Genomic DNA, 24,052 nt, shown 5'->3' on the forward strand with positions numbered 1-24,052 from the left:
TTGCTTAACTATAGTTAAATCTGAGGGATCAAGGTGTCTGCCCAATTTATTGTTTTGTCATCTCCTCTCACCACTCTCGTGCGAATCAAGACAAACAGTAAGTGTCACCGTGAATCACTGATCCTCATAATGTTGTTGCACCTAGGGTCAATAAATGTTACTCACCAAACTGTAGTCATCCATCCATCCATCCATTTATTTATCCACCCATCCAGACAAAATATCAGAAGTGTGCAGACCTTCATGAGTTTGAGTGTGGACAGGAATGTGTGTGTTTGCATAAAGAAAGGAGTTAAAAAGTAGGAATGCACAGTTTTTTTTTCTTTTCAAAGTTGTTAATATTCGCATAAAGCGCATCACAAGAACTTAGTTTTTTGTTTTAATTTATAGCAAAAAAATGAGCAGTAAATTTGAAATGCATTGGCTTCAATTCACTTTATTTTATTCAAGATGTTTTCCTGGTACACGTACAGCTGATACTACAATTGCAAAAATGTCATGGGAAAAGTTACTGCCATTGTTCAGTTTTGGTGATTATCTGTGTTGACCTTGGTTTTTTATGAGATATTTTCTATTGATCACATGGAAGAAAAATGTGAAAACTAAAGACTCTCGGCTGTAACCTTCCCACAGTAACACCATGTGAAGACATTAATAGAAAAAAACTAATATACATCATGTTTTCATTGTTGCAGCAGTAACAGAAAATCATCCAGTGTTTACATCAATACTCATTCTCATTACATCAATGAGAAAACTTTTTTCGAAAATAAAGTTTAAAAAAAATAATCTGTAACAGTCAATGGCCAATTTAACGGCAGTAATAATTACTATAAAAAATGTTTGTGACAGCTAAAAGTACGATACATAAAAGTTAAACCAAGTTATAAAAAAAAGTGTTACTCTGTACTTTGGTATTTTAAATTAGTATTTTTTTACTGAACCTCCAAAATGAAAATCTATTAATATACGTAATATCTATGAGAAACATTTGAGAGAAAGAGTTTCTACTCTGAAGATCAGTCCGAGCTTTATTCAGAAATATAAAATATGGAGCAAACTTTGTTGGGGGATGCTGGGAAGCTGAAAAGACACATGGGGAATTTTACTCAATGTTTTAGAGCCGCAGGATTCAATTCCGGAAAAAAATGGATCATGTCACAGGACCTGAAAAATTCAACAATCGAAATAGGTCACACTCTTAATCGTGACCCACCATCATAATGGGTGGAAACTGTTTTTTTGTGTCTCAATATGCAGGCCCTGAAACATTAGAACCTGTGGAGCTGGAAACTACAATTGCTCAACACACAAAGCTGTTTCTTGTCTCACTGAGGTTTTAATCTCTCGATCTGCCTGCTTGAAAAAATGATCCAAAGCCAAGTGACGCATAAGATATGTGCACAATCCAGTAAAGTTGCATATCAGCTAACGCCAAACTGTCACTTAGAAAAATGAGTAATATCCTGCTTTGCCATTTCCGTGGAAAGAGACGTAGAGGGTCTCTTGTGTGTGAGACGCTCCAAACAGTCCGGACTCCTTTGTGAGCCTCTGTTCTTCTTATACCTGTAAAGAAAATCAACACATTAAATAATTTATTCTATTTCAAAACGCAATGATCAACTCACTAACATTTCTACCATCATTCATACAAATCAAAACCGTAACTTGATGGAGTTTAAGTTTCCAAACATGTGGTTTTCAGATTCTAATCATTCTGTGGTTCGACAAGTTTCTGCATGAAAAAAACAAAACAGGATATTGAGACAAACTTTACATCACGAAGGGCCATGTCTGAGTCACCATTAAAACTGTGACAGGAGACAAGGAATGAGAGAGGGAAAAAAGCTACAGGTCATCGGAAAAGGTCAGTTAAAAAAAAAGGTAATTTCAGAAAATAATCTGGAAGTTAAGCTTTCTCTCAGGTATCCCAGAATTCATTGAAACATCCCAAAGATCCAGGTATCGATAACACAAGTGACATCGTTACCAGCGTTAACAATAATATCAATCGCAGACTGAAGCCTCACCATTTAAAGCAGAAGTACAGAGCTCCGGTCAGACCTATGATCAGCAGACTGACACAGAAGACAGTCACAATTAACTGCTCTTTTCCCATTGGCTGGATGACAAGCTCCGGACTGGCACACCTGAAGCCATGAAAACCCTTTTCACAACTGTAACACACAGAGTCACACATGATCAAAGCTGTAACACACACACATATACACACAAACACAGTGTCTTAACTATGACTTCAGAGGACATTTCATTCACTTACATTGATTGAGACTCTAACCTTAACCATGGTAACAACTTGGCTAACCTTAACCTTAACCTTAACCTTAACCTTAACCAACCCTAACCCTAACCCTAACCCTAGCCCTAATCTTAACCTAAACCTAAACCTAAACCTAAACCTAAACCTAAACCTAAACCTACCTTCAACCTTGACCCAAAACATGTCTCCACCTTATAATTCAAGGATTTGCATTATGGGGACTTAATTTGTGTCCCCATAGGAAAGACAAGTCCCCATAATGTCAGTGTAGAAACAGGTTAAGGTCCCCACAAAATGTGTAATACCTGGACCACACACACACACACACACACACACATACACACACACACACACACACACACACACACACACGCACAGAGGGTCGTACTTGCAGTGGTGCTCATTGATGTCCACCAGAAACATGCACTGGCCTTTGTTCAGACAGTAGTGGTCATAAGTGCTGTCACAGCTCTGTGTTGACCGCTTCACCACATGAGGGTGCTGTCCTCCCTGCCCTGCAAAGCCAACGACAGCAGCTGTTATAAGATTTTCTTGACAACTTTGCATCATCGTCACTGGGTGCCACAAGGTTCATCTTCTTGAAACTAATTATTAATTAACTATCCATTTGTATTTGTCAGTTTTTTGGACTTTAAAAATCAGTAACATCTTTTATATCACTAAATCTTTATTTATGTTAAATTGGTGTCAGAGCTGCAACAATCTGATTAATCAGTTATTCAAACAACAGAAAATCAACTATTAAGTTTGATGTTACCCGTTCTCAGATATAAAAGCTTCCGGGTATTTTACATCACAGCTCATTTATGCTTGAATTATGATACTGAGTGCACATACTGTATATACATATGAAGTCAAATTCAGTCATAAAGAGAACAATGGCGCCAATATTTCACAACACAGAGACTGATTTATTTGCACTTGAAGAAGGGAGTGATTTGTTATAAATGTCATCACAACAGTTGCTGGGGTGAATACCTGCAGATAGAGAGGTGCTGTCTGCAGTTTGCATTCTGGTCGAGACGCTCTTGGGAAGAACATGCGGCCAAAACAGCATGAACAGAGAACCTGTTGAACAGAGAATATTTGTCTTCTTAATTATATCGGATATAATGTTAGTTTTGTGTGGACACTGAGGTTTACCAGCCCTGTGCTGTTGAAAAGTACTATGTGGTGTATACGGGTGGTGTGGTGCCCCTGTCTCAAACTGTACCTATATATATATATATATATGTATTATAAATGCTGTATTGATGAGCTGTGATCACTTTAGGATAAGGCTATTTTTCGTCTTAGTTAATTTTGGTTAATTTTAGGTTTCCCAAGAAATGTGAAATTATGAAAAAATATTCTGTCCTGAGCTTGAAAAGCAAACAGACATGTTATTTTTCTTGAAAAAAAACATGCTTTGAATATGCAATTAAAATATGATAATGGCGAGAAATGTCTGATTCCCTGCGAGTTTATTTTTGGAGCTATCTCAACTGGGATTTGATGTGGTGTGGCCCACATGCATGTACGAGCCTGCATGACTGTATAACATGCAGCGTTTGCAGACGCCCACATTCCTGCAGGCAGGACACAAAAACACATGAATGTCGATGCAAGATGATGTTGTTATGGCTGCAGAGATATTTTGTCCTGTGTTTTCAGAGAGAGGACGCCCGATTGGTTGTTAGGTGTTTCTAACGGTGCACATGCAAAGCTAAAAGTGGTGACAAAGCAACTTTTATGATCTACAAATGATTCACAGATTTACGGCCCATTTACTCTCAATGACCACTGACTCATTCGGATGAAACATGTTCTCAAATGGTTAAGGTGCAGAAACAACAGACTGCCTTAATATGAGCCACGTGATCGAGAGCAGGAAAATGAGTTTTGTTAGGCTGTTGTCATGATGGGTAATATAATCATCACAAAAACACAGGAAACGACCAGGAAGGAAAATGCAGCTGCATGAAATTACAAACAACACCATAAACTACAGTACAATACAGAGGTACTTGTACTTCACTTCAATATTTTCATTTTCTGTTACTAAAATATGATATGAGTGAAAGAAAAACGCTCCTTATACCTTACTGCTGTAACACAGGACTATGGGAAATAAAGTATATTGTATCTATCTGTATCCCTATTCTTCAATAACTAGCTCCACTGTGGGTAACTGTAAGTTTATAATATAGGAGCAAATATATATTGTTTCCTCCTTATATTTGTTAAATTACTCTTATAGGAAGTAACCTGCACAACAAATAATACCCGATTAATGTCCTTTCGCATAATACATTTTCCATTCAAGGTTAAATTGCCAGCATCCTCCAACCCCAGGCTCTGGGCGTCACCTCATTAACACAGGTATGTGCCAGAGTCCTTCATCTGACTCCAAACCTTCTACTTAGGTGGATTTCTGAAACTAGTTATAACTTCAGAACCACAATGAGGTAAAGGAGGAAAATCACAAAACCTGTGTACAATACTCACAGAAGAGACATATTAAAACGTGTAGTAAATGTAAATGACTCATTTTAGATTAAGATTAAGATTAAGATGCATTTATTAGTCCCAAACACATGCACAGACATGCAAAGGCACACTCACGCAGGTAGGGAAATTTAATCTCTGCTTTTGACCCATCTGGTGCAGGACACACAGAGCAGTGAGCGACCATGTACGGTGCTCGGGGAGCAGATGTTGGGGGAGTAAGGTGCCTTGCTCAGGGGCACTAGACAGGGTAGGGAGACTCTTGGAAAGATCAATCCAGGTTCGTCTTTCGTTATCTCTCCGTGGAGTCGAACAAGAGACGAACCAGAGACCTTCTCTGCCCATAGTCCAAGTTTCTGCCACTAGACCACCGCCTCTCCTTTTGAAGCTACATCTGATCCAGTTCTGTTTTAAACTGATGGATATTTAAACTATACTGCAAAACTTATGTATGTTCATGCTTCCATTCTGGATTCCAGATAAGACGTAAAGTTTGAATCTCATTTCAGAGATATTTTCCTCTGACGCCGGCTTTTTGTGAGTTTTGAGCATGAAAGTAACTAAGTACCTTTTTCCAAAATACTTTTACTGATGACACTTCTGTTCTGTTTCCTGAGTATGTTTATTAATTGTGTATTTGTTATTTGAGTATTTTGTCAGCTAAATGTAATGAAGTTAAATGCATTTGAGTAATAGTATAATGTCATAGTACTCAGGCGCCTTTATTCATGTACAAGTATAGTGTGACCATAAAGAGAATGATGATTTGATAGAAGTAAAAAACTTTCAAAATATCACATATGAGTACTATCATCAAATGTACTTAAAGGTTTCTTGTGAAAGTAATTTACCTAAAACCATGGACTCTGTGAGTAATTATAGTAGATTAGACTAGATTGTTTCATTATATTTGAAGATAGAGCTTTAACTAGACCTATAAATAATACAGAGTACTTTTAGGTACTCTAAACAGTTTACAGTTGAGTAGTTGAGTCTATTGCAGAATGTACTAAGTTACTTTTCAGTATTTCAGTGGCTTTAATATCTATTTACAACAGAGTCAAACTAAACTTGTGACCATGTTTTCTGTCAGTTAAACATTAAAAACACAACTTACCGATGAGAGAGAGCAGCGCAGAGGTTTTAATGTTCCCCATGATTCTGAACACAGGTCTGTGACAGGAAGAGGCTCAGTGCTGCGTTCAGGTACACTGGGATCCAGTGTGGGTTAGAGACGCTTCAGGCCATTGAGCAAATTCACTTTAAGGTGGAAGAGGCAGATACAAGCTGGCAGATACAGAAAAAAAAAAAAAAAAAACTGATGGGCTCCATCCTGCGGTTTGGGTGTGGTTCCCACTTCAAAGACCAAAATAAAAACACAAATCCTTCAGGCAGCTCAAAAATTCAAGGAAGGGCTGTTTGTGTCTCCGTCATCACACCATCGCCGATGGAAACTGTACTGGAGCAGATAAACACTGGTGGAGGAAGAATATGAGCGAGCAGTAGACTAGTTATATCACATTATGAAAACCCTACATTACCAATCCTTCATTTATAAAAGCACAGAAGTATCAAAAGCATTTATCGTACAGCAGAATGTCACATGTCAGAATTTGACCCACTTATGAAAGTAGTGGAGTGTATAGTATAGTACTTTAACTGAATCTGCAGTGGTGAAATTGAATGTAAAGTAGCATGAAATAGAAAACTATCTTTAGTAAGGTATTTAGTAAATGTACTCAACCATTTTCTGGTAAAATGACCAGGTAAATGCTGACCTAAACTAAGTGTAATATTCCTATAATCTTCTATTAAGATTCTTTATAGTAAAAAGTGTAAACGATAAATGACTGTGTTTTAGTTTCCTCTGCATTGTTTTAAATTATCACTATTTAGACTTGTGCACTCAATAGAATATTTATATAAACACTTCATGATTAACAGAAAACACATTTGCCATTTGATTGCATGTTTATTTATTCGGTTCATGTTGACTGACGTGCAACCTGTGTCACATCAGGGACATTAATATTACATTTTACAAGTGATTTCCAACATAGAAACAATGTCTCCTGTCGCAAGGCTCCTGATTGGAGAACAATGATAAAAGAAACTTCATCAATAAGTTTCCGACAAGGTGTTTATTCACCCTTTAGCTATAGTCAATCCGGCAACATATAAATATTATTTTTCCGTAAATCTATGACAAACGTTTAAATTAACAGTACGTTCAATAAGTTAAATTATATAGTACAATAAATACAAATCATTTTTCACACTCTGTTTTTAAGGACAATGGAATGAATAATATCTGACCCTGTTTGAGAAATAGAAAAAGTCTCAACGAGGTCTGACATCATTTAGTATGACGAAATAAATAGATCTTTTCTTTTTGCTTGTCAAATAGCACAGTTACATAAAGTACACAAATCTTGTAGGGAATCACAAGTGCTTTGTGTGTCTGCGCTGAAGGAGTGATGAAGATGGTGAAGATGAGGAGGAGGAGGAACAGGGACTGTCAGGGATCACACTGACGTTTCAGAGGGTGCATATTTTATAAGTGGGGCTGATTTCATACACCTGGAGAAAACAAACAAACATCTGTATTAGAACTTCAAGATATCTTTGAAAGTAACACACAACTGTTAATAAGTGTGAAAACACTGAGAATCCCCCAAAAAAGAAACAAACAGAGAGAAACTGAGTTTTAAGCATTGAGAGTAAACATTTTCACTAAATCTAAATAGGCAAGACATGGAGAAATGATTTTGAATCAGGGAAATGTTTGGTACCAAATTACAAAGTTGTCAGTTTCGCAAGGTTAATCAAATTAAAGACCTTATTTCAAGCATTTTGTGGTCTAAGTCTAATTTCTATATCATCACATCCCCACTGTTCCTAATAACATAAAGAAACAAACACACACTTGGACAGTAGAAACCCACCTCCTGTTGATAAAGCAGTAAATCACGATGGCCAGGATCAAGAAGAGCACGGCGACCCCGACGATGATGCCGATCAGCTGCTCAAACTCGGGTAGCGTGTGAGTTGTGTCACTGAAGAAGTGGCAGCGAGGGCCGCTGTACGAGGACGAGCAGCTGCAATAAGACAGAGAGGTAGGTGAGTGCATTCCACAGGTGAACACGAACCAACATGTGCCGGCACTGTATCTTTTACTGGCAGCAACTAAAAGCAGGATACACACTGCACCTCTACAACATAAATGTGTGTGTTTGTGTGTGTATCTGTTGTCCTCTTACATGCAAAAAGGTTTGTCGCTGTCTTGGGGGTACATGCACTTGCCGCCGTTCGCACAGTATTTCTCATCCTTGCTGTCACATGATTTGAATGTTCGCAGAACCTTTGGATGCTCCACGCTGCCTGCACACAGGAAGAGATGCATCACAATCAATCATCACATTGTAACACAACATTGTGGAGAGCTTGTTTGTGGCAATAGGCAATTAACTGCTACAGGAAACGAATAATACAAATAACAACAATTATATTAATCAGGTATTTTTATATAGCAACTTTCATACATTGCAATTCTATGTGCTTTGTAGAAATAAAATAAATACAAAATACATAAATATAAAAGCATATAAAGAGGTATATGAAAGATAAAATATGCAAAGCAAGTTGGATAAAACTATCAAAACTCTAAAAGCTACGTTTAAACCAGAAGATGATAAAGTATAAATTATGAAACAATAGAAAATTAGCAATTTGAGTGAAGAATATATTTGATTTAGATTTTTCTGTTGATTTTAATTTGACATACTTCCCATACAGGTCTAATAATTAACAAAGTCATATATCTTCACAATGATGAAAAAAGACACTCACTGGTGTTGAGCTGTGTGGTTGTATTTGAAAGAAGAGAAGCTGCTGTCGTCTGGAGGTTGTCGGTCAGAATCGCAGTTTGTCCTGTTGTGGTCAGGAGGAGCAGCACTGCCACTGCCGAGAGGGCGACTGAGGGAAGGGAGGCAAATTACAGAAAATAGGAAGTTTAATTATGAGAGTTGAAGGGTTATCAGAGTTTAGTTTCCTATCGTGCTGCAAAACCTTTTATCTTCTCGTCAAAATTCTTCTTTTTGTAATTTTTTACCAAAAGGTAGAAAATGTTCTTTTATAAAACAAATCTCACAAAAACTGCATCACAAAAACACATTTCAACTGTTTGCTGGAATCACTGAAGAGAATCAAAGTATATGAACAAAAAATGGTGCCTTCCTTGACACTTACCTCTCTCCAGGTTGGTTGGTCTTTGTGTGAACATCTTCTGTTGGTGTGATGTCTGATGACAGAGCAGTGTGATCCACACCTGCTTTGTGCCGAGCTTATATACCGTGCCGCCAACCACCGAACCCATTCCAACAGCCAATCACCGAACCAAGGATTTCATGAAAAATGAGAAGCATTCCCTTCCATTAACCATCTGCATCATTTCCTTTATTCTGAACGACTCCCAGCATGTAGGGACAGAGTCTGCGGGCTGACGGCGGTGGAGGTGATGCTGGTGGGGGTATGTGATTACCCAGAGGCTTTGTGCATAGAGTTTCTTCGTTTGAAGTATCTGAACCCACGCATGCCCCTGGCAGGTTGAGTTTCAGTAAAATGCCTTCTTTGCCGGTGTGTGAGGTTGCTTCATTGAAAGTTACAGGTGTTGGGAAAGCCTCAATTTCCTCAGAAGGGGGGGCAACTGCCAAGTTGTTTTTATCTTTTCAGGCTTGTAATTAGCATGACGATAAGGAAGAGCATCATAGGTGAGATGTATAGAAAATTCTTTGCAGCTGGTTGGCAGCATAGACGTCATGACCGCTCTGCAAGAGTAAAGCCAAAGTGTCTTGATCGCCCCCTGTTGGCTGGCTGCAGTACATAATTCAAACCCGACCTCCGTGTTAAATGAATGGGGCTTGGACCAAACTATAAAGTACATGCTAAATATTTTTTATTGAAGATGGTTTCTGTTATTTGAGGTAGTTTTTGACACACAAGAACTATAAACGATAGTTTGTGTAACTGTTTGTGTTTCTGATACATTTTTTTTAATTAGTTGTTTAATGCGATGAATCGTCTTAATTGCCAGCTGAGACCGAATTAAGACGGCTCCTCTCCATGATCACAACTCCGCGGACTCTGGCTGCAAATGACTTCATCAGCGCAAGATGTAAGAAGATTCATGGGATAAGTTATAATTTGTTAAGTTTATCCTAAAACAACACACAGCTGTTGTTTTGGGATGGAACCAATAGCTCACAGAAAGAAAGGGAGATTGTAATATTTGCACCGCATTGTCTTTTATTATTTAATACTCCTTTTCCAGTGAATCTGGAATGTTCACAAATTAACCAAAACGAAGTCGGTAGAAAAAATATGAATCTAAAGTCACAAAAAGTGAACTCTGAAATAAATACCTTAAATAAATAAATGAACAAATTCACAATATAAAACAAAGTACATATCAAGTAAGTTTCCCAGCAGGTATGAAGTCTTGAGCTCAGTTTTAAATAAAGTGTGCTAGATGTGTGGCAAAGTGTGTGTGTGTGTGTGCGTGTCTGTGTGTGTGTGTGTGTGTAAACCTAAAAGGTATTACAGCTCTGTATGCATATACATATTGTTTCATATAGCATTCATTAAAATGAATGGCTTTATAGTGTGTCAGTGTTTAATGCATCAGTGCGTTTCTGGCAGCAGTCACAGTGTTCTTCATCAGCATGGCGACCGTCATTGGACCCACACCCCCTGGAACAGGAGTGATGATTCCTGCCTTCTCCTTCACTCCTGCAAGGCAAACAGATGAGGAAGGCATGTTTTATATAAAATGATATATACCAGTTTTGTAAATCTATATAGCCCTGGCAGTATTTATGCTTTGCCCCCTAACTAGAGTTTATTACTCAAATGAAGTTTGGATTATTCACCCTCAAAGTCCACGTCACCAATGAGCCGGAGTTTTCCCGTCTTTGGGTCGTGGATCCGATTTATGCCGACGTCGATGACCGCTGCGCCCTCTTTCACCATATCTGCTGTGATCAGTCTGGGAACACCTACAACATGAAGGGTTTACAAAGACAGGACATGGGAACATTATTCCTAGAGGATTACATGAGCCCTGGTTTCGTGATTTAACACTGAACGAGGGTCTCAAGCAAATGCAGGGAACACAAGGGGGGGTGTGGCCTAGTGGTTAGAGCGGTGGTTCTTCAACAAGAAGGTTGTCGGCTCAAACCCCACTCTCTCCGATCTGCATGCCGAAGTGTCCTTGGCAAGATGCTGAAACCCCTAAATGGCCCCTCATGAATGTTGAGTGTACTAATGTAAGCCGCTTTGGACAAAAGCGTCAGCCAAATGACATGTAATGTAATGTAACACTCTAAGGCCCTTATCATGTCTGCTGACATTGTACTATGTGTGTGTGTAAATCTACATGTGTTGCATATTTTAAGCTATAATTAATCCAATTAAGAAAAACTGCCAGGACAGTGAACCGTTGGGTTGTGGAGACACCTGGCTGCGGCCCTGAGGCAAATGGCTGCTTTGCCCAGTTGGTAACTGAGCCTCTGTGCATGTGCTCAAAGATGTTTAATTAAATTCTTTATTGAAGGACGGTTTCTTGTTGTGTTACATGTTGAATCCTCTCAGACAACGTGAAACCTAAAACTTCAGAATGTGGAAAAATGTGTGTGACTTGGCAAACTATCAAAATAAGACTCCAAACAAATAGGGAGCGGCATAGAGAAAGTGTGAGTGTCATCAGGAACAAGGAAGCACGCTCTCTGGTTTACCCTTTCAGTATATGTACCACATCCAGTTATACAGGAACAAATCCTGGAGCCTTCCACCCTCACCTTCATGTTGAACTTTAGCTTAAATAGATCTAACCTCAGACCCCCATCAAAACGTAGATGAACCTTATCAAGATCAAACTAAAGAGCCGATACGTTTTTAAGTTATACGAGTGTCTCTGAACAGAAAGCTGCAGTGCTGATAATTGTTTCTTTTTAACCGTTGGTTCTAATGACAGTTACCAGTTATCACCTGATACTTTAAAAGGTTTCAGAGCAGAATAAGATGACGCCTCAGCTGAGAGTCTGTGAGGAAGCATATAATTAGGTAATATATATTTATTCTAACAAGCGCGCCACTTTGAAGTCTGCTTCCGAAACGTGTCAAGTTATAATTCTAAAACTGTAGGTGTTCCACATTGGGATCGAATCTGAGCCAAATAACAATTAAGGCTTTGGTTTAACGGTAGAAAATACCACAGCCGAGACGCACCAGACAGACAGACACCACAGTGACACATTAACTGCAGGTTCCACAACATTTCAATCCACAACACACCCTCGTTTTTTCCCAAGGGACACTGAAACTACTGGAGGTTAATTTAATTATACAGCAGCGTGTTAGTGAAACTCGTAATACACATAACGTACATGTCAATATCGGATGAAAAGGAAGTGATTGGCCTGTCCCTGCTTTAATTTGATGCATTCGCCACGGCAGACAACATGGCACCCCTTCAGGCATTTTGTTACTCAAGAGCTTTTAAAGGGATATTGTTGCCATGAATTGATTGATGTTCTCACATTCCAGCGGCAACAGTTCACTATTGTTCCACAATCCTCACCCCAAGCGGAGCAGAGCGGGTAAATATCTGCGACACTTCAGAGGTGATTATTGAGATTCCAACGAGATCCCTTCATGTAAGGGCTGGTTAGCACTTTCACAATCTTTACTCCCTCTTGCATTATCAGTTCACATAATCCCCCCCACCTACCCACCCTGTGTGTGCAGCTCAACATGATGAAAAGGCATCTGACAGGAGATTAAGGAGTGTGGACTTGGAGAGAGAGCCGCATCTGCAACAACCTAATTAATTAACTAATTAAAGGTTTATCATCAGTGTCAATAAACGAATACTACAACAATTATTCAGTCAAACAAAAAACATTAAATCAATGTGCAACTGTTTGATCAATTGGCCCCATGTCAACTCAGGGGCCACTTCCCTCAGAGGCTGCATTTGACGGCTGATGAGGCCACAGCAGTGCGGTGTAACTGTCCCTTTTGTTGGCTGCTTCAAATGCAGCCGACAAAAGTCACTTTCTATTCCCGAGCAACGTGGGATCCCCCTCAGGCAAACCTATCCCAGGACTCATTGCATGCCAGTGACAAGGCTAACAAGCTAGCTATCTGGGTTGCCTAGTAGTAAGTAGCCTACAATAAGCTGGTGACACAAAAAGGAAATCCTCCGAATGCCAGACCATCTCATTCGCTGCCGAGTAGGCCGACTCCTGCAGTCTCCATATCAGAACACACTTTCAAGAGTCACATTGGTTTGTCTTGAGCCGTGTTTTTAGTGTTGTTATAATAAATAAAACCCACGCTTGTGCATTTTCTGTTATAAGAAGGACTTGAGATCCATTTTTCTGCTGCTCTGCCTGAGAATGCCGAACCACTTTCAACCGAAAGTGGTTTTCCTGAATTTCTTCGAGCAGTTGTCTCTGACTGACGACCTGGACACCTAAAAACTGTCTCTGTAGAATGACACCATGTTTCTAACACTGTAAACTAAATATATTTAAGGGTTAAACAAGAGAGTTGAAGAAATCATCTTTGACACAAAGAAAACTGTAATGATGGAGATTTTTACACTATTTAGAAAATAGATTTTATAGCCGGAATGATTGATATAGAAATTAATCATTATCAATACCTATAATAATTATTAGTTGCCACCCAAAAGGTGACTAATATGTTATAAACACCTGTCAATGATTTGTTTCATCAAAGAGATATTTGGTTCTGAGTCATTCAGATTAACGTTCAGTATAAAAGTCTAAAGAGTGTCATTACTCATGTCAATGTCATAATTACCTGCAGCTGCAATAATGATGTCAGCCAGGCTGGTTAGCTCCTTCAGCCGCTCCCTCGGTGTACATCTGTGGACAATGGTCACTGTGGCATCTCCTGATCGGAAACAAAATGTTAATTGATCTCGGTCAACTCATATAAATCCAAAAAAGGTTTTCTCATACACCTCGAAGACAGGCTTTTTTCCTTTCGGAGCCGAGGTTTTGAGAAATGCAGTAGAAACGATGTGGATGGATTCAATTTCATATCTGGTGTTTAAAGCAGTCGAAAAAAGGGAGCTATAGTTACTCTTGATAATCAGGGAATAAAAGAAAAAGGTCTCCATCAGAATGACTTACTGAAGCAACAGTCCCTCTGTCTCTGAGGACAGCTGACAGTGAGCTATCCTGACAAACAATGACACTTTCTTCAGGGTTTTCTGAGGCGTGCCCGCTCTAAAACAAAGACCACTCCTGCTGACGTCAGAAAACCTTACTGCACTTTAAAGGAAATATAATATGAACCGTCAGGGGAGCAGTGGCATTGTAAAGATAAAATAAAAGTCCTCTTATCTTTCCTATATGTACAAGTTAATCAAGTTTCCATACTAGGACTACTACTTTCTACTTTTACCTCTTTCATTTATCAAGCCCGGGAGGATGTGTGCATTTTCCAGGACTAATCTCACTCCACTGACCTCAGCATGAAACATCTTCAAGTATCAACAGCCAAGTCAGGATTCCCTGTACTACAAAAACTTATATTTTTCTACGACAGGAAGTGCCATGTAGGGGGGTGGTGAGGTAACAACGTTTACGATAGTAATCCAAGTCTTTGTGTCATATGTGTTAGGACATCCTGCGGAGTGATAACTGAACTGTGACAATGGGTAGAGGCTCAGAGGGATCACGCAGGGAGGGCTTCGAGATAAGAATGAGGAGGAGGGAGGACGAGTCACAGCACATCCCAGTTGTACCACATACCTGGTGGTCTGTGTGTGTGTGTTCCTGTACTTATATCTTTGCGAGGACCCTTTCAAGCATAGACCCTACAGAGTGACATTTTTGGAAAGTGAGGACATGTGGGGCCGGTCCTCACTTCTTCAAAGGGCTGTTTGAGGGTGAGGCCTTTAGTTTGGATGGTTAAGGTTAGGGTGAGGGTGAGGGGCTAGGGAATGCATTATGCCAATGAGTGCCTCACTAAGATAGAAGTATAAATGTGTGTGTGTGTGTGTGTGTGTGTGTGTGTGTGTGTGTGTGTGATAAGTTTTGGGGGGGATTAAGAAATGTTTAGGGTGTATTATCAAATGTTAAACCAGGTGCTTGTTTCAACGTCACTGTTGGTGCAGATTTATTTACTTGTTTCCTTTTGCACAACATTCTACTTCACTGATCGCTTCCAAGGGGCCAAAGGAATGTTTCTATAATATGGATTTTTATTTATGTATTTAAGACATGTTCCTTTTAATCCTTGACACTGTCCTGTGATACTGCTCCAGCCATACACTAACACATCACGGTATTTCATCCCACTTTCACCTCCACCCTGCTATCAGATTAAACTCAACATGTAAGGTTGATGCTATGTTGGTTGACTTGTGTGACTCTTCTCAGCAGCTCATTACTCCATGCATTATATTTCAAGGGCAACACACATTCATGGTCCAGGATGTGTGTGAAAACCCCCAAACAACAAACTGGCAGCAGGTCAGTGCATCAGTATACTTGCATCTCGATTGAGCTACACTCAATTGAGACATAAAGACAGAGGCCGTGTTGCACCGACTGCTCACAAGTTCTGATTTAACTGGGCTTAATGTTCCCCTGAATGGATACAAAGAGAAAAGTGTTTGCATATTTGCATGCAGGTGAAAGTTACTAATTTTTGGGTGTTAATCTGACCTGCAATACTTTACCAGGTCAAGTTTATCTTGTTGCTTCATCGTAGCAGAAAATTCCATGCTGCGCCTTTCAAAACCCCGTCCCTACTTCCTACACCCTTTTAAGGATAGTTGATATTTCCTGCAGGGGTGCAGAATGCCAAAAATCTCGCCCTGTGCTTTTCCTTCACGCTCCCTTGTTTTTTTCTTTTCTTTTTGAAGGATGTGCATCAGCATTTATTGTTTTGTTCTTTCAGGCAAGGAGTCATTCCCGTCTTCAGTTATTGATCAGAGCCTAATGAAGTGTCATAATCCCTGGGGGCAAACCAAGATGGTGCAACATCATTTACGTACAAAGATTCTGGCTCATCGGTGTGCACACAGATGAACACACACACACACACACACACACACACACACACACACACACACGCACACACACGCACAAACACGCACACACATGCACACACCTACTTACCTCCAGGCCTTTCATGGTTGCGATCAGTGTGCAGCAGCATTGCAATCGGCATTCCGACATTTTTGGAGCGACCAGCGACCACCACATTCTTTCCCACTGTCTCAATTCCTGCACAAACACATTTTCAAGGAAAATATTTCAAATAATTGATGTCAGATGCACAGTATTTGCAAACTGAGATAAAGAGAACTTGAACGTGCATGCAGAAATATAATTTGATCAACAGAAAATGAACCAATGAACTCGCACAGAGCTCGGGGCAGTAATTCACCTTTGCCCGATCATAGAGGCATGTGGGAGGGAGGTTTGTCTCTCAGCTGCACCACAGCCTGGCGCCACAACTTTACACATGTGGTGTGTAACAGTCTTATAAATGTCACTGCCAGGTAAGACAGAGGTCTTTTCCAGCGATGTATAGTGGAAGGATAAGACTGTATTAAACAGAATGTCCTTTTTGGATTTTATTAATTTCTCTCTTTAATTGTGTAATTCTTCGTGTATAGGGTTTAGTCAACATGTCCAATCAGATTCACATTTAGTAAGTTCAGGTACAGAAGGATGCTTTACTCCACTCTATTTTTTATCTCAAGCATACCTTGAAAACATTCTTAACATGTTGATGAACAGCGAAGAACGGGATTTTTTATTTTCTTGTGAATATCCACAGGATCTCAATGTGATGACCAAAGCTATGTCTGCTCCCTCTTGTCCAAAAAAAGATAGAGAGGGGAGAAAAACCTTCTTCTTCATCATCATATTCTGCAAACACCATTGTAGAGAGCATGCTAAGCTGCTCCTTGCCTGTGTGGTATGGCCCTGCAAGAGATTCTCTAACAGCTGATCAACAGCACCCTCTTTGGGGTTTTATCAGTAAGACAACAAAGGGTTTACTTTCCCTGGCAGCCTATTTTAGAATATCATACATTTATTACAGCCTACAGCACCTACAAGTAGAGCCAGTTCAATCTAAATCTCAATCATCAGGCAGAAAGAATGGTTCTATCTCAACAAATGAGTCAAATTGTAATTTTTCTTTATCATACATGTTTTGTTAATGTAACTTGACTAAATATGAAGACGTATGTGCCTTATTTAAGGTTACAAACACTTAATTTTTGCCAAATTTGAATCATTATATTTTGTGAGGTTACACTAGTAAAGTGAAACTTTTAGGATACTTCAGTCCTTGTTCTCATTAGGCAGAGTATTTACATCATTCACTTGGTCAAGAGAATTGCATTGCTATGCACTACCTAGTGGCTGCTTTTCCCATCTCCTCCAGAGAGAATAAAGTAATAGCATAGACAAAACTTAAAAGTTTGCACAAAATAAGCTCTGAGATGAGCTATATAGATAATCGCCTTCTTTCAATTAAATTGAATAGATCTTTAATGCGCTCTACTGGATTAGTTGTTTGCAGCAAAGTAAAAATAAATACCAACACACCATTAAAACCAGGACAAAACAACAATATTCAAATCAGAATTTGTAAACTTGGTGGTGAGTAATGGAGCTGAAGTGGATTTGACAGTTCACCTGCTCTTTTGATGATCTCCCAGACTGCTGCAGGGGTGGCAGGCACCATGGATCTCTGGTCCAGACACAGTTTCCCAATATTCACAATATGGAAACCATCCACGTCCTTCTCTGGAGCGATGGCATTACACACTGCTCGCTCATTGATGTGCTCTGAGCCGGGGGGAGGGAGTCAGACAGATACTCAGCAACACATTTAATAAAACACATCAAATAAAGATTAACTGTCGAACATGCAGCTCTAGACACATAGTAAAGGGGATGAGTTCAATGTTAATATCAAATGGCCTGATACAGACTAATTTCTTACTGAAAGTATACAATTCAAAACAAAAATATATTAGATGAAGTCTTGCTTGGATGATGTAACCCATGTTTAAAAAAAACTGGAATTCGTACTTAAATGAGAATGTTATAAAATTGGATGTAGGTTTACAATATCCTTGTATGTATTATGTATTTGATGTGTGCGTTAATGCTTGTGAATAAACAGTTCAGGTCCAGTAGCATACAGTTCTCTATTATTCAGTGACACATGTTTCATAATAGGCTTGTAATCAATGTGACCTGAAACCAGGATTCAGGTCAAAGCAAATACATTTGAAACCTGTTATTGACGTCAAATGTTACTATACATGCACAAACATATATGTGTTTATATTTATATAAGAAAACCCCAAATAGAACTCCAGTAAACATTAGGTAACTTTGATGTCAGCTGTGAACCGTGTTTACCGGGAAGTGGCAGCTGCACTAACAGGCCGCTGACCCTCCAGTCACGGTTCATCTTGTCAATCAGCTCTAGCAGCTCCTCTTGGGACACCGAGCTCGGCCTCACCACTGTGTCACTGGAAATACCTGGAGCGCACGTACAAATAATACAAGTTCACAACTGGGGCCATGTGCATGTTCATTTACAGCTGTGGGGAAGTATTTAGCAAATACTTTCGCCCATAAAACCATGTCCATCCATGTGTATGTGCATTTATATGTTCATGCATGTCATACAGTGTTCAGGGATGCGTGCAATGCTCATATCTGACCCAGGATGCTGGCGGCCCGGGTCTTGTTCCTGACATAGGTACGACTGGCCGGGTCGTCCCCCACTAGGACCACTCCTAGGTGGGGTCTCATGTTGCCCTGAGCTACCAGCTCTTCCACATCACGCTGGATTTCTCTGTGGAGCTGACGAGCCAACTCCGTCCCCGAAATCACCACAGCAGCATGCCTGGGAATCGTGAATCATACAGACAGCTCATAGCACATCGCGGGTTGAAAAACAGACTCGGCACATTCATTAAAATTAATTATTGGCTACTTGAGGAAAGAAAATCATACTATTTAGTTTTCACTAGCTGTGAAAAGAGTAGTTTCTCTTCTGTATATAACTATTTGCTGATACTGCTGATTTAGTTGTTTTCACACTATATATATATATTTGTACACCTGTATATAAATAATAATATCTTGTACCTGAGGATGAGACAATAAAAACCTTGAATACTTCGATCCTAGTGTCGCAGTGGGCATGCGCGACGATCTGACCAATGAGCGCGCTCCCCTCTGGTAACGTGATCTCTGCTACTGACGTGGCTCCACAAACCAGTAACCATAGTGACGAATTAACGCTCTTGATTCGTGAATGAAATAATAATAATTATTATTATTATTATTATTTACACATCTGAAATGAAGGCGTTCACTGTGACGCGTGTTTTATCTACGTGTCATTTGATCCTTCGTTCACGTCATGTCCGCCGCAGCTAACGTCCCCTAGCACTAGCAGCTAATGCGGTGCTACGACGAAATGCTACACCCGGCGAAACTGCGGCGCGTTATGCAATCGTGGCCGGAGTTTGGCGCTTGTTCCCGGCTCACTCACTCCCGGTCTCTCGCCTCTCAGCTCGGGGCTACATCCGCGGTGCCTGCCCTCTCCGCCGTGTGAACGGTGAAGCCCGCTGTCAATCACCGTGCGCGGACACGTGACGGGCTCCACACGCCTTCTCCCGAGAGGCTGCGGCGCCGCGGCTCATTCATCCCGCTGCACATTAAACGCGTGAAACCGGGTGAAATCCTGCGGTTGTTCCGCCGCGCTGCCGTTTACCTGCTCGCAGACTGGTGCACGTGTCTTCGCTGGCTCTCGCATTTTCTGTGCGTCCGTAGCTTGGCCCGGCAGCGGGGATGGTGTAACGTTAGCGGGCTACAAATCCTGAAGGAGGAGCGTAGCGGGGAGACAGAGGCCGCCATGTTGGTGTGCGTGCGTCGTGGAGCGTGTGTACGTCGCGCGCGTGTGTGCGCGTGAGAGGGAGGGTGAGGGACAGCGTGTAGATGTATGGATGGATGGATAGATTGATACAGACATAGATAGATAGATGGATGGAGATATATATATATATATATATATGTTTATATATTTATATACACACATAGAGGGATAGATGGGTGTATGGATTGATTGATAGAGAGAGAGAGATAGATACATACATACTGTACTGCACATATGTATATAGATAGAGGGATGATAGAGAGAAAGAAAGATATATAAATACATAGAGGGATAGATGGATGTATGGATCGATAGAAAGATACATACATACTGTACTATACATAGATAGATGGATGGATAGAGAGATAAATACATAGATACATACTGTACATAGATAGATAGATCTATCTCCAACCAGAAGGCCAGCATTCGATCCTCAGTCTTCCCCATCTGGGCAAGATCCTGATACATGGCCCCTCATAGATGTTGAATGCACTAATAGTAAGTCACTTTGGGTAAAAGCATCCATTAAATGACATGAAATGTAGAGATGGATGGATGGATAGAAACTGTGTTGATCCTGAGGGGAAAGTATTCCTCCAGTATCACACAAAACAGCCAAGCACAAGAGCATAAGAAATATAAATCTCCACAATTAATAAGCACGAACCACTGAGGAGTTTGCATTTTAGCTTAATAAATGATCATTTAGTTTAAATTGTCACTGATACATTTCTAGTTAATAAACTATTTGCCTTATCAACAGATAATTTCAGCTCCAGAGCGCTGGTTGGCCTCTGGGAAATGATGAAATTCCCATATGTTGTGTGGGTGGGTGGGGGGTAAGAACATGTTTCTGCCCCGTGGCCTACCCGGGAATAACCTCAGAGAGTAACTGTGAGCATGCAAGTAAATATAACGGTTTTTAAAGCAATTATAGACCCCACTGAATGACTGTTTGAAGGTAATAGGTCAAATAAATTCCATTCACCCCTATTTAAAAAAAAAAGGGTGGCTAATAGGCTTTATCCAAATATAAATATGCATATTGCAGCCACATAATTTCAGATCAAAACCAAATCCATATTTATCCTTATTACAGTATGGAGGTGAGTGTCAGTGCTATGCCCTGTTCCGCCTCAAGATGGCAGCAGATTATATGTTGCATCAACTGAATTGTGTCTATAGAGCCTAAAAGCTAAAAGCAGTAAATGAGCTTCTAGTGTCCATTCATGTTGATCTTTAACAAATTGTTGTGTAAAGACATGTGATCAGATAGAGGGGATGAGGGGCGTCTCATTATTTCCCTAGAGAACATCCACACTATTGATTTATAGGGAAATTGAAAGACAAAGAACCAGGATTCGATTCACGTGAGGCTGTTTTTACAGTTAACATTGTATGAAGGATACTGTACAGAATATACAGCAGGTGACTCTAGGGTAAAAACATAACAGTCTATCTCAGAGTAGGGTGGTGTTAGATTCTAGCATGTTGGTGTTAGACGGCTCCAGAACAAAAGATAGAGGCAAAAGAAAAGGAGGCATTAAAGAAAGAGATGGAAGAAAAGAAAACCTGAATGCATCATGAAGATCTGATGAAAACCGAAATGAAGATTCAAGTAGTCATGGATGAGTCTGAACTATGATGTTGTGTTTTTCCCTGTTGATATCACGACAGCGTGAAATCAAGTTGTTGATCTTGAGAAGTTGTAAAGATTATGTGCACATTTGTACAAAGGGTTTGTTTGAATGGTGGGAGTGTATTCAGAAAAATCTGGTAAACTCCACACCCTACAGGGCTTGCCTGGACAAGAGGCCATTAGAGAACGTATGTATTATCCTCGTTGACAAAAGCTTCACTAACCCTTTCTTAATTTATGGCTTTTACATGTGTGCGCTGTTTGCCAACACACAGGTTGTGCGGTACAGTGAATAGTACGGTTGACACGCAGGGTTTGACGCGCTATGAGTAGACTCCAGGAAAGCAAGAACAAAGAGGATCCGTTTCCTGTCACTGTGATGAAGCTGTGATATTTGTAAGGTGACTGTGAGAGAGCAGAAAGTACATCTGAGGCACAAGATGGTGACCGGTCAGTGTTGGTTAACAAGTGCCACTGTGTAAAAAACAAACAAGTTTACAGGATTTTTTATGATTTTCAATGTGGTGAATCACTCCTGCTTTTTATGCATCTTTACACTTGAGGGAACAGCTGATCGTGGTCGTGGTCTTTTTCTATCTTTATCCAGAATTTGATCCAACCAACCTCAAGCCATCCTCAGTCGTTACCCCAAGGAGGTTATGTTGTGGCGAGCCTTTCTCAGCAGAATTAAACTTACTGAATGAACTTCAATGGAACTTGGGCCAAGAAATGAGAAATAAACTTTTGAGTCGAATCCAGACAAAGGGTTGATTCCAGGAATTGGTTTCACTGTCTTTAAAAATTACCAGATTTGTTGAGTATTTTCTCAGATTTCAAGTGGAATAATTCATGGATTTTGATGAAAACATATCAGGCGTATTCACGTGACTCGTATCTGTAAGTCAAAGCAATTTGGTTCACAGCAACCATTTAACCACCTATGTTATGGTTTGTGTCTGTTTTAAACTCTCTGTCATAGCCTGTATTATTCTTTGTTTTATCTCACACCAATCAAAAGTAGCAAGCAGAACTGCATTGTATTATCTTGTACAATGAAAATAAAGGCTTTCATTCATAAATCTAATGAATTTAATGGTAATGTTGGCCCTTGGTAGAGGTACGAGTTCGACTGGAGGCCACCATAGTTCATTTTGATAATCCGACTGAAACTCTTGAACCCTCTCCTCTCACAGAACCAGGTTGGGCAGTTTTTGATGAGCCACAGTGATTTGAATCTCTATGGCCGCCTTCTCCTTGCTTTGGGCAACACATCTCATTCTATAGGATAACATCTTCCATGGGTTTGCGAAATGTTCCCGCTGTGGCCTTGTGTAGACTGAGGAAATGTTTACGACATATACATGTAAGTCCAGTGTGGAATGAGAAGGTATGGGCCCGGCGAGGCGTGGGTGAACCTCTGTGTGGAGTCAGGGAGAGTCAGTTGTTCCACTCCTCCACCGGCTGAATGGAGCGGAGTCATGTCTCAACAAGACCCAGGTTTTATACACATGAGAGGGACATATTATTATTTAGATCACAAACACACACACACACACACACACACGCAAACACACACACACAGGCCTATGTTTCTATCATTAACTTCTGACTGTCATAATTCAAACTATAAATTTTTGTCAATTGAACTTAAAGTCCACCGAAGGGAAAAGTCCAAGATGAGACTGGGAACATTTTGTTCAAATGACTCATTATTCAACGTGTCTTCAATTGCTCTCCAGTGTAAAGGCTGTGAATGTACATCAGGAGTCGAGGTTGGTTTAATTACCCTCCAAACGACCCCCCCCCCCCCCCCTCCTCCTTCTCTCGATCCCTCCCACTCCTGTTGACTGGCTCCGCCTGTTACGTAACACATGCCTTGTGTTTATGCCTGGCGCACGTGGCCTCAGCCATAATAGACGGTGATATTAAAACGGATTCAACATAGCATCGACCCACTGATTCAAACCTTCTCACGCAACACACCGTCTGTTTTTGTGTTTTACCTTTAAGTGTACACGCCCAGGGAAAACTTCCACAGAAAAAAAATAAAGGAACGCACAGAGCGATTCCTCAGCTCGGCTCGGCACGGCACGGGTCCTTTCCCTCTGCGCATTAATCGTGACAAATAATCCACAATTAGCGCAGTTGCTGTTGGAAGTAAAACAGGACAATATGTTCATAATTCAAGGTTCAACCAGTTACTGTTCTGTTACTCATCTTTGATTTTTAGTAGGCCCCTTGTAAAATCCAACAATTTCACATGAAGTCAGCGAGCAACATAATTTAAAAGCAAATAACAGTAAGAAAGTGTAAATAAAATGTTGCTATTTTGCATCAGATGTAAATATTCTGCAGGATGTGATTGTGCACTTGAGTCCATTATATTCCAATTGATAAGAATCCCACATTGTCCGTGCGTAAAAGCCTTTTTACTCCACTGGTTTATTCATTAATCGACCGGAGCACATGAATGAATACAGGTATGTTGCCATTTAGCCCCTCCACAGATTGACCAGTCCTCTCTCTCTCTATCTCTGTCTCACGCTACTCCCCCTCCTCCTCCTCTCCTCCCTCCCTCCCTCCCCATCTCGAAGCTGTCA

General features: G+C 40.3%; 3 protein-coding genes across 3 annotated transcripts; all 3 read right to left on the reverse strand.

The window, feature by feature from the left end:
- Positions 1–416: 416 nt before the first annotated feature.
- Positions 417–6,021, reverse strand: LOC133945855 (proepiregulin-like). The gene is made up of 5 exons (XM_062382067.1): positions 5,907–6,021; positions 3,281–3,370; positions 2,670–2,796; positions 2,031–2,177; positions 417–1,566 (listed from the first exon to the last, which is right to left on the reverse strand). The coding sequence occupies exons 1-5, from the start codon at positions 5,944–5,946 to the stop codon at positions 1,443–1,445; spliced, it is 528 nt and encodes a 175-aa protein (XP_062238051.1). The 5' UTR covers positions 5,947–6,021; the 3' UTR covers positions 417–1,442.
- Positions 6,022–6,749: 728 nt separating this feature from the next.
- Positions 6,750–9,162, reverse strand: LOC133932757 (epigen-like). Its single transcript, XM_062379590.1, has 5 exons — positions 9,038–9,162; positions 8,639–8,764; positions 8,050–8,170; positions 7,735–7,887; positions 6,750–7,369 (listed from the first exon to the last, which is right to left on the reverse strand). The coding sequence occupies exons 1-5, from the start codon at positions 9,069–9,071 to the stop codon at positions 7,315–7,317; spliced, it is 489 nt and encodes a 162-aa protein (XP_062235574.1). The 5' UTR covers positions 9,072–9,162; the 3' UTR covers positions 6,750–7,314.
- Positions 9,163–10,087: 925 nt separating this feature from the next.
- Positions 10,088–19,843, reverse strand: LOC133932748 (bifunctional methylenetetrahydrofolate dehydrogenase/cyclohydrolase 2, mitochondrial-like). The gene is made up of 8 exons (XM_062379578.1): positions 19,649–19,843; positions 18,588–18,772; positions 18,280–18,402; positions 17,545–17,697; positions 16,009–16,116; positions 13,676–13,768; positions 10,717–10,842; positions 10,088–10,576 (listed from the first exon to the last, which is right to left on the reverse strand). The coding sequence occupies exons 1-8, from the start codon at positions 19,789–19,791 to the stop codon at positions 10,461–10,463; spliced, it is 1,047 nt and encodes a 348-aa protein (XP_062235562.1). The 5' UTR covers positions 19,792–19,843; the 3' UTR covers positions 10,088–10,460.
- Between the last annotated feature and the right edge of the window lie 4,209 nt (positions 19,844–24,052).

Source organism: Platichthys flesus, chromosome 3 (assembly GCF_949316205.1).
Source record: "Platichthys flesus chromosome 3, fPlaFle2.1, whole genome shotgun sequence".
Lineage (NCBI taxonomy): Eukaryota > Metazoa > Chordata > Actinopteri > Pleuronectiformes > Pleuronectidae > Platichthys > Platichthys flesus.

What these genes read in the sequence shown, in the direction of transcription:
- LOC133945855 (XM_062382067.1), bottom strand. Translation starts at nt 5,946, where the DNA reads ATGGGGAACATTAAAACCTCTGCGCTGCTCTCTCTCATCG. An exon ending in TGCGCTGCTCTCTCTCATCG is followed by an intron (nt 3,371 to 5,906) that starts GTAAGTTGTGTT and finishes TCTGTTCAACAG; the next exon opens with GTTCTCTGTTCATGCTGTTT. An exon ending in CTGTACTTCTGCTTTAAATG is followed by an intron (nt 1,567 to 2,030) that starts GTGAGGCTTCAG and finishes TTTTCTTTACAG; the next exon opens with GTATAAGAAGAACAGAGGCT.
- LOC133932757 (XM_062379590.1), bottom strand. Translation starts at nt 9,071, where the DNA reads ATGTTCACACAAAGACCAACCAACCTGGAGAGAG. An exon ending in ACCAACCAACCTGGAGAGAG is followed by an intron (nt 8,765 to 9,037) that starts GTAAGTGTCAAG and finishes CCCTTCCCTCAG; the next exon opens with TCGCCCTCTCGGCAGTGGCA. An exon ending in AGCGACAAACCTTTTTGCAT is followed by an intron (nt 7,888 to 8,049) that starts GTAAGAGGACAA and finishes GTCTTATTGCAG; the next exon opens with CTGCTCGTCCTCGTACAGCG.
- LOC133932748 (XM_062379578.1), bottom strand. Translation starts at nt 19,791, where the DNA reads ATGGCGGCCTCTGTCTCCCCGCTACGCTCCTCCTTCAGGATTTGTAGC. An exon ending in CCGGGCCGCCAGCATCCTGG is followed by an intron (nt 18,403 to 18,587) that starts GTCAGATATGAG and finishes CGTGCGCTCCAG; the next exon opens with GTATTTCCAGTGACACAGTG. An exon ending in TGGTGACGTGGACTTTGAGG is followed by an intron (nt 10,577 to 10,716) that starts GTGAATAATCCA and finishes TTTGCCTTGCAG; the next exon opens with GAGTGAAGGAGAAGGCAGGA.